This window comes from Danio rerio, chromosome 11, assembly GCF_052040795.2.
Source record: "Danio rerio strain M-AB ecotype USA chromosome 11, GRCz13ab, whole genome shotgun sequence".
Lineage (NCBI taxonomy): Eukaryota > Metazoa > Chordata > Actinopteri > Cypriniformes > Danionidae > Danio > Danio rerio.
The window spans coordinates 9453622-9470380 of record NC_141031.1 but is presented as its reverse complement, the minus strand read 5'-3'; the positions used below and the strand labels follow the sequence as shown (position 1 = coordinate 9470380).

The window sequence follows — 16759 nt, the reverse complement described above, 5'->3', positions numbered from 1 at the left end:
ATTAGTTAATTAGTTCATTCATTCTATTTATTTTAATAGTTATTCTTTAGATAAGCTTGGATTTCACAATATAAAGTGGAAATGTAAGTGTCAAGTTAATTTGCGATCCATGCTTCTTCTTTCTCTTCATCTGAATGAAGACTTTTATATGTCAATTCATGAAATGCAGAAATTGTCTACATTGTTTGTGAATGCAGACACCTAAATGTCAAATGTCATTTAAAGTTAGTTATGAATGAGTTTGATTTAAGAGTACGTTGAAAGTTATCAAAAAGTAGTCAGTGTGAAGTAATGAATACATAATCAATTTACATTAACTAAGATGAGTAATCTAGATTTCATTGCTAACTTTCAGCATGTACTTTATTTAATCAGAAACAGACTGGAATTTGTGTGCAGTACATCATGTAATATAGTCAATTGTGCAGGCACGTGCACACATAGGGCTCAACCTGTGCACTACACATGCCCTTTTTAGTCTTGGATAGAAAGTGCCCTTCCAAAATGATCAGAAGTGCTCCGCAACCCCCTTATAATTTTTTGTTTTTCCAAATTTCTGTTTAACGGAGATATTTTTTCAACACATTTTTAATCATTATAGTTTTAATAACTTATCTTTAGTAATTGTTTTATTTTATCTTTGCCATGATGACAGTAAATAATATTTTATTCGATATATTGCAAGACAATTCTATACAGCTTAAATAGACATTTAAAGGCTTAATGGGTTAATTAGGATAAATATGCAGGTTAGGGTAATTAGGCAAGTTATTGTATACCGATGGTTTGTTCTGTAGACTATCGGAATAAATATATAGCTTAATGAGGCTAATAATTATGTCCTTAAAATGGTTTTAAAAAAATAAAAAACTGCTTTTATTCTAGCTGAAAAAAACAAAAACAAATAAGACTTTCTCCAGAATAAAAAAATATTATCAGACATACAGTGAAAATTCCCTTGCTCTATTAAACATAATTTGGGAAATATTTAAAATAGAAAAAAATTAAAAGGGGGGCTAATAATTCTGACTTTAACTGTATATATAAATGTACTTTTTAAAAGTTTTAACAAAATCAACTCCTAGATCATACAGTAGTTGAGGAAAAACACCAAGTACTCTGTATTATTTTGTGTTATTTTCTATTTTGCAACAATACAAAAAAAAAGGGCTTTCATTTTCTCCATCCTGGACAAGTCAAGCTGGTGTGATAGATGTTGTGGTTTGGTTGATTTGGCAGAGCAGTTTGCAGCTCTTGTGAGAAGAGTTGCCCAGTGCTCCCAGCTGTTACACCAAACACACTCACACGCAGAATCCTTAATTACCAGTGCTATTGCGATTTTTGTCCACCCACACCAGAACCAGATTGAACTAGTAACCTCAAAAGACTTGGACTTGCTGACACTGATATTTAGATTGTACATTTGATTGATAATTAGATTCTTTTTTATTTCTTTTTAAGAGGAACAAATTACAAACCAAAATCAGAAAAAGTTGGGGCAGGATGAAAAAAAAATAAATAAATAAAGTAGTCATTTCTAAGTTAACTTTTACTTATTTTATTGCAGACAATACATTCATTCATTCATTTTCGGCTTAGTCCCTTTATTGATCTGGGGTCACCACAGCGGAATGAACCGCCAACTTATCCAGCATGTTTTTTACACAGCGGATGCCCTTCCAGCTGCAACCCATCTCTGGGAAACATCCACACACACTCATTCACATGCACACTCATACACTACGGACAATTTAGCCTACCAAGTTCACCTGTACCGCATGTCTTTGGACTGTGGGGGAAACCGGAGCACCCGGAGGAAACCCATGCGAACCCAGGAAGAACATGCAAACTCCACACAGAAACGCCAACTGACCCAGCCGAGGCTCGAACCAGAGACCTTCTTGCTGTGAGGAGACAGCACTACCTACTGCACAACTGCGTCGCCTGAAAATGTTCATATATATTATTATCATATTAATGTATATTATGTTATGTTATATTATATTTTATCACATTACAATTATATATTACGTTATAATATATGTTATATGCTATGTTATTATGTTATAGCCAGGCTTTTTGCCAGTCTATTATGTCATTGAAGGATGCCCAGTAAAATTTTTCCTTAGGAACATTATACTTTTTATTTTGAAAAATTTGTCGTATATATTTATTATTATTTTTTTTTTTGTCAAATAGACTAATTCCATTTAAGATCAGCTCTGGTTCTTTAATAACAGAAAGAGCCACAGTCTTTTTCCCTGAACCCCAGTACGTTTGCGTCATCAAGCCAATAATATCCAGCTGCAGGCCCGCAGAACCCCACGTGGGGAACCTACACGTTGTAGGCTCACACAATCTAGAACACACGATTTAGGCAAACCATATATGGTAACTAAACCTTTAGCATTATCGCCACCTATTGAATTTCACAAATATGGTTTCCCATTTCAGTCATTATTATTATTATATCGTAACGATCATTTTAACATCTCTGCAGTTTCTGAACTCAAATTATGTAAATAAAAATAATTGGTTAAATACACTTCTGACTTTATTCATGTGTCCACATAAACAAAGAAAACAGACCATCTAATTGTTGGATTAAGTGTAATAAACTAATTCACGATCTTAGTATAATCATACTTGGTTTAAAACACTTTGTTGTAAAATATAAAAAGCAAACAATAATATGTCACTTTTAAAATGAACTAGTTAATCATTTAAACTATATATATATATATATATATATATATATATATATATATATATATATATATATATATATATATATATATATATATATATATATATATATATAAACTGATTATCTTAACTGATTATAATTATAAGTTTATATCTTTTACTAAACTGTCACAGCTGTATATATATATATATATATATATAGCGCCAAGACGTCTGCACATCGCGGTCATTCTGCTTTTACTTTACTTTTTTTTTTGATTTTGGACATAAAGAAATTAAGATTTCTTTTGGAAGAGACAAGCTAGCACAGCGGTTCCCAGCAGGGGTGTCCCTGCCCACAAGGGGGCCTCAGCGAGCTTTGTGGGCGACCTTGTCATATTTAAAAAAAAAAATCTTAGCAGTGGACCTTGAGTGGATCAGAGTAGAATGATTATGTTGCCTTAGTAGTTCATTTTATCCTATAAATTAGCTCAGTGATCCTCAACCCCGGGCCGCAGACCGGTACCGGTCTCTGGATCAATTGGTACCAAGCTGCACAAGAAATAATGAATTATTTCCTTTTTCTTTATTATTTGAGTATGAACGATCTTTTATTTTGGAAAGTCTTTTATTTTGAAAAAAGACTATTCCCTTGCTAACTAGCAGCAAAATGCGTAGGAAACAGACGTCTTTGGAAAGTTTCTTTGCTAAGGAGGCCCAGTGAACCACCTATGAACTGCTAAAGAATAGATTCTCTACCCATTTGTCAAAAAATCAGGTGAATGTACCATGTCTGTGCAAGAAGATCAACTGATGGAGTTCGCAATGACGGCCTTTTGGGGCCGTTCGCATATCGCGTATTTCTAAAGTTTGCACAAGTTCGTTGTGGCATAACGCGTTAATGCCAGTGAATCCCGCGAGCACCGCGAGTCACGTGACGAGACTCGCTTCAGCTTGTATGGAATATTCACATATCGGTAAGACAAATTTTCTCAGACAATCACAGAACACTCAAACAAAGCAGTGCTTTGCCATTTTCTCCATAAATTAAACTTGTATCAGAGTGACAGCAATATTTTGTCAGCTTGTCATCCTCTGAGAAAACGGTTGATGGTCGCCTAGCAACCACCTACCAGACACTGAAACATCATGCGGTAAAATAGGCCTTTTTCACACTTCCTGGTTCCGGTAAGCGAAGCAGTGTACCACAACATCCGGTTTCAATGCGACGTAGCAAGAAAGAATGGCAGGGTCATCTCATCGCTGTGATTGCTGCGTTCCCAGCTGCTCCAACTCAAAAACGACACTCTTACTTTAATGACCACGATCTCCCGAAAGACGAACAACAGGGAAAATCATGGATGACAATATTAAAAGGGGGTTGAATGCCGTTTCAAGTTATATGCGGGAGTACATTCTTATGCTGTATGCACTTCAAGCGGAGATTAGTATGTTTCATTAAAAACTGATGGTCTATGGTTTATTTTGATGAGTAATTATAATATAGACAAAACTCCAGTTAAGCTATCTGCCTTCCACAAACAAGTGCTCATCATGGTCATTAATCTATAAGCATGATTTATCCCTACATTGTTGTTATTTTGGAATAGACAGTTCATACAAATGCAAATCTCTTTTTTTTTAATTGGTTTGACAGCAAAATTATTTGTTTAGTGAGTTATATAATAAAGATGGTAAACTTTTCTTACAATGAACTCCTTTATTACAAAATCTCAATAACCCAGCAAGTTTTCAACTGTTATTGGTTCAATGCAGAGATGTTATTCATTCATGTTATTTAGAGGTATTAATAAGACCATCCTTCTGATGCATCGTCTTTTGATATTACTAAATCTTATGTCGGCAAATTTTGTTTTACTAAATACCAAGAGTAATGATAGAGCTATTCATACTCTTTTCCAAAAATAAATCATTACTGTACCTTATATTCAATTTTATTATATGTCTTTATTAAAGTGTGAATTGAAGAAAAGTGTGGCTGTTACCACAGAAATATCATGTTAGAAATAGAATTAAAGAAATGTCCTATAAACTCATCCACAGGTTTTATCCAGCAAAACATTGTTTGCAAAAATTTAAAAGTGGGATTTATGTAAATTGTATTTTTGTAACGAATATGAGGAGACAGTTTTACACTTATTTTGGCATTGTACATAGTCAGCTTATGGGGTGAGCTGCAAAATGTATTAACGATTCTTTTGTGTTCAAAACCTCTTTCATTATGGATATATGTACATTTGGGCTTTACTTGATTATCCTAATCTAGAGGAAAATAGTTTTATTTATTTAATTTGCTTATGTTGTTAACAAAATTGTACATTCAAAATGTAAATTTACTAATATGAAACCAGATTTTAAGGTATTGATGACTGAAATATGCTTGTATAATACCAGTATCAACTCGACCCACTTTAAAATGTGTGAACTCTACCATGTATTTTATTATAACATATGTTTTATTACATTTTGTATATTTGTATTTTATTTATAATTACCCCCTGGTATGTACATTTTTGTATTGTAAAATGTTATTTGCTGTTCTTTAAATAAATAATAAAAATGAATATTTTCCACGAGTAAGAGCTAACGTGTTTCCAGACTTGAGAAAACCTCACGAGCATTAAACAACCTGTAATGTATTAACCGATAGCAACTCGCCATTCACTATATCTGACTCTGAATAAAAAGGAAGGAAGGGGTTAGCACAGTTTACAGACGGGACTACTGACATAAAACTCATCCTGCTGGATGTTAAATAGCCAGGTTAATTTAGTTTACGAATGGCTTGAATGAGCAGATTTTATGCTGTTGGCTGTGCACTTTACTGGAACCTGACGTTGCAAACGCTGTGTAAGACACGTTTTCTGCACAAACTCTGCAAATCGGTATCATCTTTTAAATGCTGTTTTATTAAGGCAGTTTTACACATTCACCGAACAACATCTTCCTGTCCAAATTATGGCAAAGTTGACCGTGAGAAAGTCATCCGCTGTCCCGAGGCTGTCATGTCTCTGCGACTCCTAGCGAACCCGGAAATATCGATACACTGCTTCGAAGGGCGCTTCCGGTGTTCAATTCCGCTGTGAAAAAGGTCTATTGTCAAGCGTTGACCAGTCCGTGGTGATAAAAGGTTGAGGATCACTGCCCATAGCTGACCAAAAATGGACACCTTTGTAATCCGACCGTCCTCCACAAAAAGACAAGAGTTTCACTGATTCGCCTCGCAGCAATCCTCACACTAATTGGTAGAGCATAACCAATAACATGCAAGTATTACATTGCAATAGCCTGTATTATTTTCCTCTTTTACACCTGTGTGAATACTGTAAAGGCTTAACTAGGTTAATTAGGTTAACTAGGCAAGTTATGGGCAAGTTTTTGAAGACAATCCGAAAAAATATAGCTTAAAGAGGCTAATAATTTTTATAAAAATAATAATTTTAAAAAAATTGAAAACTGCTTTCATTCTAGCCGAAATAAAACAAATACAACTTTCTCCAGAAGAAAACATTTTATCAGACATACTGTAAAAATTCCCTTGCTCTGTTAAACATAATTTGAAAATATGTAAATATATATATATATATATATATATATATATATATATATATATATATATATATATATATATATATATATAAAGGGGGGCTAATAATTCTGACTTCAGCTGCATATGTCGAATGTTTTACTTCTAAAAATCTTCAGCCTTACATTTCATGTAAAAGAAGTATTTAACATTTTAAAATTAAAATACTTAAGGTAACACTTTATTTTGATAAATAATTTATTTTTGATGACTTTGCAAGTACATGTCAACTTACACTAACCCTAACCCCAACCTGACAGTCTATTTATAATATACTGAAAATCTTTTGGCATGTAGATTAGGCATGGGCCGGTATAAGATTCTGACGTTATGATAACCTTGGATAAAAATATAACGGTGTCATGGTATTGTGATTTCTGCTGTAAAATATATTATTTTTTAATGTCTGGATAAAACACAACAATATTTGTCCCCCTTTGAAAACAACATATTTTAGTTTTTGGATACTGTTGTCCTAAAACCCCCCAAAAATGTAAATAAAAAAATCTTACACATACCTTAGGAACGGTATTACAGAAAATTGTGTTGGATTTAAAACCTTGACTTTTCCAAACCAAAGTATACCATGAAAACGGTTATCGTCCCATGCCTTATGTAGATGCAATGTAACTTAAATTCAACAGACCAAAGTGTGACCTTACTTATTTATAATATTGTTTTTGCAATAATATTTCACAATTTTACTGATGCTTAATTACAGCTTTAAAAATAAAATGTGCCTATGTGGTTTATTTTGTAATTAGAGTTTGCTTTTTTTCTCTCTTCAGCTGTCTCTGTTGGTAGAGCTGGGGTTTGCTGGCTGTCTTCTTTATGTGGATCCTTGTGATGGCTCATTTGGGTATAAGACCTTTGGGGTGACACTGAACCCAGGTGGGAACCCGTCTTTTCCAAAAGACCCCAGAGTTGGTAAGTTCTGACTCAGAACCTGCAACTTTCATTAGCAGTGTATACTTTCATCAAAAATTGTTTTTCGATCGGGGATGTCCAGACTCGGTCCTGGAGGGTCGGTGTCCTGCAAAGTTTAGTTCTAACCCCAATCAGACACACCTGGGCTAGCTAATCAAGCTCTTACCAGGCTTTCTAGAAACATCTTTGGAGGTGTGTTGAAGCAAGTTGGAGATAAAATCTGGACCAAGTTTAGACACCCCTGATTTAGATCATTCAGACAGTGACCGTAGAGTATAAATAATGCTAAATTCGACAAGTGGAGAGAAAGTATTGAATTCCTTCACTTGACAGTTTAAACATTAAAGTTTTTTTTTTTCAGAGTGGCTTTGGAGAAATTCATAAATTATAAAAAATAAAATAAAAATTCTTAGTTTTTGTTTTCCTTCAATATAATAAATTAATTAAAGTTTTTAGTTGGTACAGTTTTACTTTAAAGGCAAATACTTATAATTATGCAGATTATTTCCACAACAAGAAATAAATCAAATCAAAAAACAGTCAGTGAGAAAAAAGATAATTACAGCTTTTGGACGTCTATGATGGCTTTATATTTTACTACCTTTTCACTAATTAAAATGTTCCATTACAATCTGTACTTTTTAGAAAATTGCATTACTGACTTTTTATCTAGACTAACTCAAACTTCTCTGAAGCCTACAATAATAATAATAATAATAATAAAGTGACACAATCCTTTTGCAGTGCAAAATACACAAATTTACATTTATTAATTCATTACGTTTTATTTACCTCAAAAACCATGGATCTTTTTTAATTAACAAATGAAGATGTGTGAAGCAAAGACAAGCACATTTAACAAACACTTAACAAGTGTTTACATCTTAACCCTTTAAAGTCGTTTAAGATTGTGTATGATCAAAATAAGCAACTATTCATTCATTCATTCATTTTCTTTTTGGCTTAGTCCCTTTAATAATCCAGGGTTGCCACAGCGGAATGAACCGCCAACTTATCCAGCACGTTTTTTTACGCGGTGGATGCCCTACCAGCCGCAACCCATCTCTGGCAAAATAAACAATTATATTCAACAATATATCTTTAACAATAGAATTAGAAGAATAATGCTATATATTTATCAAAAATTATGTAATTTATTTGATCAATCAATTAAAGCTTTGTAGTCCTATTGAATGGCATGTTCTGCTCAGCATAGAATTACAGAGCTTTTACAGAGCTAAGCATATTGAAGTCTAAAAACAGATTATTGGGATATTTAGAGCAATACATTATTTTTATATGCATTCTAGTTCTGTGTAATAGTCTTGTATACTATCCAAAACTTACCAAACTTCTAGATATGTAAAACTGTGCTGCTTTATGTCATGTATCCTTCCGTTAACCTCCTATGGCTTGAGTGGCCCCATACGTGGACAGCACATTTTAGCTCATAAGTGGCTAAATGGGAAAAAATATATTTTTTACTCTCTAAAAGTCAAAGCAAGTTAAAAAAAAATCACTATGTTATATATGTATTAAAAGCAGGAAAAAGTGTTTCATGCAAATTTGGACCACAAGTCCACATATTGACCTTATTCTAAAATGCGGAAGTGCGCCTGTTTTCGCGATTGTCTTAGAACTTCCGATTCAGTCGCCTATGGGAGAAATGACAAGGAATAATAAACGGCAGAAAATGGCCAAACTACTTGCTCAACAAACAAATATTTGCATGACTACACAGACCAAGTAGCAAAATATAATAAGAAAATATTAAATTGCAACATCAAGCAGCATAACAAGCAGTTGTTAACGTCAAAAAATGAATGGAAGTGAATGTGACCGGAAGTCGCGAAACAAAAAGATTCAAATGGCAGCGCCCACTCGTCAGCTGAGAATAAGGTGAATATGGACATTGTTTTTCTCTAAAAGTACATAATATCAAAAGATGAAACTAATTAGGTTCCAATAAGCCCAAATAGCAAAGATAAATAAAAATGCCTTAGGAGGGTAAATCAGATGGGCGACAAGTTTGATGTTGCAAGTAGCCTAAAATAAATAATAATCTGAGCATACATTATATATTTATATATGTTTTATCATATTCAATAAATTATTTGCATCTGTTGCATTTGTTAGACGTTTAGTGATTGATACAATGCACATGGTTAGTTCAAACTGGGGATGCAACAATACAGTTAGCCTATGGTTCAATACATACCTTGGTTTTTTAACACGGTTTTCGGTTCAGTTCGGTTCTCATGGCTTGACACATGTTGTTGTTGTTTTTTTTATTCTATAGGCAATAGGAACAGTAAGAGATTAAGGAGAAAAAAATAAAAACGATTCATTGCAATACTTTTTTGTTTTTTTACTTAAAAGCCAAGAAAAGTGCACTAGTGTATTGTGTATATATATATATATATATATATATATATATATATATATATATATATATATATATATATATAAAAATAACACTGAAATCTCACAGCTGCTGATAGCCCATGTACAAACTGGGGAACAAATAAATTCCTACATAAATTCCTACTCGTATTGTTGCTTCACTTCGCCGGCGCTTCCTTGTACTGTTGCAAGTACTCACTTCACCGCCGCTCGCAATGTTAAAGTATGGAATGATGCTCTAGCGCCCTATAACTTTAGAGCATAGTGTTTGGATATTTACTCGTGGGGAGGAGTTTCCTCATCTCAGCTCACAGACTTAAAGGCACACAGTCAATTCGGGGAGATATAAAATGCACATAAATTATTTTAACGCAAAACCGAGAAAACTGCAATTCACAAGTGCATATTGAACCGTGGATACCGTACCAAAGGGTTCAATGTTAAATTGAGAATCGTGGCATCCCTAGTTCAAACACACTGAGAAGTTTAGCACTCTGTCTTAAAGCTGCATTTATATTTTCACCAGGCTCCGCAAATATTTTTTTTTTAATGTTTTTCATTTGACTGACCTAGCATATTCTCTGGTGCACACTACTGGTGGATTCCACTGTGTGATGTAGAGAGAGCAGATAAATAAAAAGTGCAATGTAGAGACAGAATATACATGTCATCATGTAAATGAAATAAATAACTTAAAGCTATTTTGTGTGTTTAATAAAATAACAATGTGCAGAGCTTTTAACCAACCCCTTTGTTGTCCTAAATTTCTGTATGCACCAGGGGTCACCAGTCTAGTTCCTGGAGTTCCGGTGCCCTGCAGGGTTTAGCTCCAACTTGCCTTAACCCACCTGCCTGGGTGTTTCAAGTATACCTAGTAAGACCTTGATTAGCTTGTTCAGGTGTGTTTGATTAGGGTTGGAGCTAAAATCTGCAGGACACCGGACCTCCAGGAACAAGTTTGGTGATCATTGGTATACACCATATGCGTCAAAAACGACTCTCCTTTACTAAACCTTTAATATAATGAGGCAAGGATAACCGTTAATGCATACCCTACATGTGTACAACCTTCTTAAAAATATGAAAAAAGACAATTGGGTTCTGCTGTGGGGGGATGGGGTTACCATCTAATTTATTTGTAAAGCAAAACACTGCTTTTATTATATTATGCTAAACATTTAGCTTTAGTGTTTGCATGCAAACATGCAGCTGTCCATGGTGATGAAAATCAACAATGGCCGTGCTGCTGTCTGTGATTGTAGCATCATGCAAGTATGGGCTGTCCATGGTTCTGAATTTCAGCTACAATGTCTGCATGTAAAACATGTGCTGCTGTCTGTCTTGCTAAAATCAAACGCCCTGTTTTTTAAAGGTGATGAAAGAGTTTTGAAAATTGGTACAAATGTGAAATAAAGCTGCAGAAAAGGAAGTGGAGACAAAAAACAGTCACAGCTTCAGACAGTTTTATTTAGCTCTCATTCACTTCAGACATCAAAGCTTGTCCCGAATGCATGCTGCAGTTCGCCATCACACACAACAAAATTAATTTTACATGGTTTCATAAGCTCAACTTACATTACACCAATGCCTACATTTCTCAATCACTTTATGATTTAATGCACATTCAGACAGCCATTTGATTTTGTACTCTGCTTTGAAAATATATACAGTATGAATGAGCTGTTGCATCTTTAATAACTCGAGACTTCAATCGGTTATATCAAGGAGCTGTAAATGAAGTACATAAATTGTATTTGTTTTTGAAGATGTCTGTGCATTTGAACAAGTTTAGGTGCCCCAATATTAAATGGTTTATTTAAGCTTGCTTTTTAACTGCATACAGTATATTTTCAAAGGTTTTAATTTGTTTTATTGATTCTTTTTTTTTGTGTCCGTATATTGTGATATACACCCAAAAATGTATTTATGCTTTTAAAATGCATTGTGGGATCTTGATCTTTCTTCCAACATTTTTTTACATTGAAAAGCTGGACAGCACATTTTAGCTCTTAAGTGGCTATTTAAAATAATTTGAATGTTTTATATTTTGTTACAGACAAACAGTGTCATCCTGCAACTGTTTTGCAGCATATGAAATGTCTTAAACCCAATTTTTAACTGTCCAAAATGCTGTTCAAAAAACGTTTTTTACTCTCTGAAAGTCAAACCAAGTTAAAAAAAATAAATAATAATAATTCTATGTTAAATATGCATTAAAATAGTCAGGGAAAAGTGTTATATGTAAATTTGGACCATGAGTCCACATATAATTTTTTTCTAAAAGTACATCGTATCAAAAGATGATAATTCGATTTTTTATTCTTATTAGGTTCCAATAAGCCCAATTAGCAAAGAGAAATACAAAATGCATGGAAAAAAAAAAAAAAAAACGCTTTGGGCATCATGCCGCATTGCGCCGCAGCCCCAATCCACCTATATATACACATACATACATATATACATACATAGATACATACACTCACTGGCCACTTTATTAGATACACTTGTCCAACTGCTCTTTAGCAAATTTCAGCGAATCACATGGCAGCAATTCAATGCATTTAGGCATGTAGACATGGTACAAACCGAAGGATCAGATTGGGGAAAAAAGGTGGTTTAAGTGATTTTGAATGTGGCATGGTTGTTGGTGGCAGACTGGCTGGTCTGTGTATTTCAGAAACTGTTGATCAACTGGGGTTTTCATTCACAACCATCTCTAGGATTTACAGAGAGTGGTCAGAAAAAGAGAAAATATCTAGTAAGCAGCAGTTCGTTGGTTGCCAGAGCTCAGAGGAAAATAGCCAGACTGGTTCGAGCTGATAGAACACGAACTCAAATAACCTTTTTTTTTTTTTTTTTTTTTTTTTTACAACCGAAGTACGCAGAAGAGAATCTCTGCACGCACAACACGTTGAACCTTGAGGCAGATGGGCTACAACAGCAGAAGACCATTTTGTGATGGCTACTTCCAACAGGATAATGGTTTATTGAACATGACAGTTAGTTCACTGTACTCAAATGGCCTCCACAGTCACCAGATCTCAATCCAATAGACTTTTGGGATGTGGTCGCATCATGGATGTGTAGCAAACAGATCTGCAGGAACTGCATGATGCTATAATGTTAATATGAACCAAAGTCTCTGAGGATTTTTCCAGTACCTTGTTGAACCCATGCCAGGAAGGATTAAGGTAGTTCTAAAGGCAAGAGGGGGCAAAAGGTGGTGAGTTTTGTGGATTTTTAAAAATTATTTAGTTGTTTTTTTTACATGTATTTTTGTGCATGTGGGTGTTTCCTTATTGCAAGTGTAAATCCTACAATGTGTGCTCTCCATGGTGCTGAAATCAACTGTGTTTGAGTGTAGGGTTGCTTGTGCTTGCTGTCCATGGTCCTGAAACCAAAACTACATGTATTTAAGTGTGCTACCCATGACAGAAGACCTCAGTGCAGCCCTGGCTGACCCTGAATCTCTACAGCACAGGATCACTGGGACGTGTCATTACTGGAGTGATAGCATGGGCTTACAGCAGGCCGCAGAGTCAGGGCACGACGGGGCCTGCAAACAGATGTCTTAGCAGATGTTTTGTGCCTGTTCTTTCTTCAGCAAAGCCCTTTTTTAGAGCCCTCAGCAGGGTGCAAGTGTCTGTTGAAGTTGCTGAAAGCTCTGTGGTTGTCTATAAGAGCATAAATTATTCAGCTGGACTTTTGTCCTTGTGATTGTGTTGTTTGGCAATGAGAAAATATATGTGATGTGCTCTGCCAATACACAATAGCAGAAGTCAGACTCTCGTTGTTTTATGCTGTCTGTGTGAGCCATAATAGTTTGCCAAATATTGTTGCTATTGGACTTTTGTGTTTCTCTCTGTGTGCTTGTTAGATTACATGATTAGCAGATATATGACATTGAATGAAAAAAAAAAAAATTAGCAATTGACTAGAGATACATATTGGTGTTTGCTGATCAAATATTTGATGAGCCATTATTCCATTGGGAAAATTAATGATAATTTACACTATTAATAAATTCGGGAAAAAAAAAAAAATATATATATATATATGTGTGTGTGTGTGTGTGTGTGTGTGTGTGTATGTATATATCAGTATATATAATTTATATATGTATATATAATTTCAACAATCAAACAAACAAGATGTGCTGTAACTGCTGACTGTCAGCTTTAATTAGATTTGATTTTAATTTTATTTACATCCAAATCAGTTGAACGATGTAAGAACAGTTTGCGTATGTGCCTCCTACTTGTTAAGGGTCCAAAAGTAATTGGACAGAATAATAATCATGAATCAAACTTTCACTTGTTAATACTTTCTTGCAGATCCTTTGCTGTGAAATACAAATACTCTGCCAGGCCTCTACAGCAGCGGGTCTCAAACCAAGTACCACTTCAGAAAAAAGTTGTCTCTCCAAGTACCACCTAATGACCAGTATTGAAATACAGTAGCGTAACTGTACAGCTCTGCACAGTTCAAGAACCAGGCAGACTAATTCCTATTATTAAAAATATTTATTATTGTCAGCCACTTTAAACATTATAAATCGTTTGAACATAAGCACTGTTCTATGCTTACAGGTAAAAAACAAAACAAAAAAAAAAACAAAGAAACAAAATTAAACCTTAATGTTTTAACTAAAATGTGCTTTTAAAAGTTAAATTAAAATGGTAGACTACTGTTCTTAAAAAGTAAAAATAAATAAATAAATAAATAAAACTCCTGCACTTAAATGTAAAGTATTAACATATAGTAGCCTATTCATCAAAACCTGGAAATGTTGCCTGGACCTCATAAATATTGTCATCATATTCATATATAAATCATTTTTGATAAATCTTATCAAAAGATTACACCTCCACGTACCACTAGAAGGAAGCCCACGTACCACTAGTGGTACACGTACCACAGTTTGAGAACCACTACTCTGCAGCAATTGTCTACAGTTCCTACTTGTTCTTGGGGCATTTTCCCTTCAGTTTTTGTCTTTAACAAGTTAATCGGATTCAGGTCAGGTGATTGACTTGGCCATTGCATAACATTCCAAACGCTTTATCTTCAAAACGCTTTGGGTCAATCTCTATCTGCACTGTGAAGCACCATCCACTGAGTTCTGAAGTATTTGGCTTAATATGAACAAAAAAATATTGTCTGAAACACTTCAGAATTTATCCTGCTGCTTTTGTCAGCAATCACATCATCAATATAAACAACAGATGCTTTCCCACACCATGAAACTACTACCACCTTGCTTCGCTGTTCATGAGCAGATCCTTTCCTTCTCCATACACTTCTCTTCCCATCACTCTGGTACAAGTTGATCTTGATCCCATCTGTCCATAGGATGTTGTTCCAGAACTTAGGAGGCTTTTTTAGAACTCTAATCCGGTCTTATTGTTTTTGAGGCTCACCAGTTTACATCTTGTAATGAACCCTCTGTATTCACTCTGGTGTAGTCTTCTCTTGAATGTTTGAATTTTGACACACATACACCTACCTCCTGGAGAGTGTTCTTGATCTTGCCAGCTGTTGTGAAGGGTGTTTTCTTCTTTGGTCGTCCACCACAGTTGTTTTCGTGGTCTTCTGTGTCTTATGGTGTTGCTAAGCTCACTGGTGCGTTATTTCTTTTTAAGAATGTTCCAAACAGTTGTTTAGTCCATGTTTTTTTTTTCAGCCTAATGATGGCTTGCTTCACTGACAGTGACAGCTCTTTAGATCTCATCTTGAGAGTTAAAAGTCTTAAAGTAATCTTAAAGTAACAGATTCCAACTGCAAACCGCACACTCGAAATGAACTCTGCACCTTTTATCTGCTTATTGTAATTGAAATACTGAGAGAACAACACATACTTGGCCATAGAACAGCTTAGAAGCCAATTGTCCAGTAACTTTTGGAAGCACATATGCAAACTGTTGTAATTCCTACACTGTTCGTTTCTCAGTTGATTCATTTCAAATCGGTTGTGTTGGTGTATAGAGCCAAAGATTTTAGAATTGTGTCAATTACCAAATATTTATAGACCTAAATGTATACATTTAAATCTATCCATCAACACTACCAACCACCTACCAATTCATCCATTTATCCATCTATCATTTTGTTTGTCTGCCAGTCTGCCTAGCTTATTTTCTCTCAAAGAAAGTTTTGTTTTTAGAACTTTTCTTTGTTTATGCTTAATTATAATCTGTATATTATCATCTGTGTTGTTTGCATTTTAATTTGAAATCTCTTTGTTGTACTGGCACACTACCTACTGAGACAGACAAAGTTAAATCAAAGCAGGGGCCTTTGATAACATGTTCTTGCTTAGTCCCCTGCTAGATAAAATTGTTGTTGCCCCGTTGAGATGAATATTTACTGTGGAAAGAATCAAACGCATCTACAAAATTAGCAAAGCCAGATATTTTCAATGATAAACATTTGATTAAAAGCATTTCTGTCTGACATGTCCCATTTATTTATTTATTTGTATTCATAAACAATGTCAAGAACTCTCACATAGGATTCCTTATACAGTATCCTACTTTTTGCACCTGAGCTTCTGAACTTGATGAATTGTAGTGACGGCCTTGGTCACAACATACCTTCTGACAAGCGACAATCGTGAAGGACAGAAAACTGTATGCACCTGCCCTTAGACGTCAAGATTCATTCAGGATCTTTTTTTGTTTATGAATTGTGAATACAACAAAACAAATAACGTAATGCCTTTAAGGTTTACACGGAACATTTGAGTGTAATACCAAAGAGGAGGCCAACAGCATTGATTCAGTCAGAGGAAATGCTTTTGTGTAGCTAAATTATGGCCTCTGGAGAACAAGTGTTGTGTGGTTTTACTGAGCCATGGCTCTGTCTTATTTATTTAGTTTATTTTGGATAAATTCTCTCCTGGTTAGAAAATGAGTCAATAATATGCTGGAGGACATATAGGTGCACTGGTGTATAAAAGCATTACTTTCTTTATTAGCCTTCTATCCGACTGGCATGTTATTTTTATTTTATTTTATTATATTTTATTTTATTTTATTTTAATTTAATTTAATTTAATTTAATTTAATTTAATTTAATTTAATTTAATTTAATTTAATTTAATTTAATTTTATTTTAATTTATTTTATTTTATTTTAT

At 34.3% G+C, this 16759-nt stretch overlaps 1 protein-coding gene across 7 annotated transcripts in view; it reads left to right on the top strand.

Moving 5' to 3' along the window:
* Positions 1-16759, top strand: part of naaladl2 (N-acetylated alpha-linked acidic dipeptidase like 2) — a 629431-nt gene that overhangs the window by 346368 nt on the left and 266304 nt on the right. For 4 of the 7 annotated variants that reach the window (XM_087273253.1, XM_087273252.1, XM_087273254.1 and 1 more), the window contains one exon: positions 7081-7219. In XM_087273253.1, coding sequence (XP_087129379.1) covers positions 7081-7219 — 139 coding nt within the window. Of the gene's footprint in view, positions 1-3339; positions 3663-3793; positions 3840-5797; positions 5973-7080; positions 7220-16759 lie in introns of those variants that run through there. The other 3 variants (XM_087273257.1, XM_087273256.1, XM_087273255.1) reach the window with 3 other exon arrangements.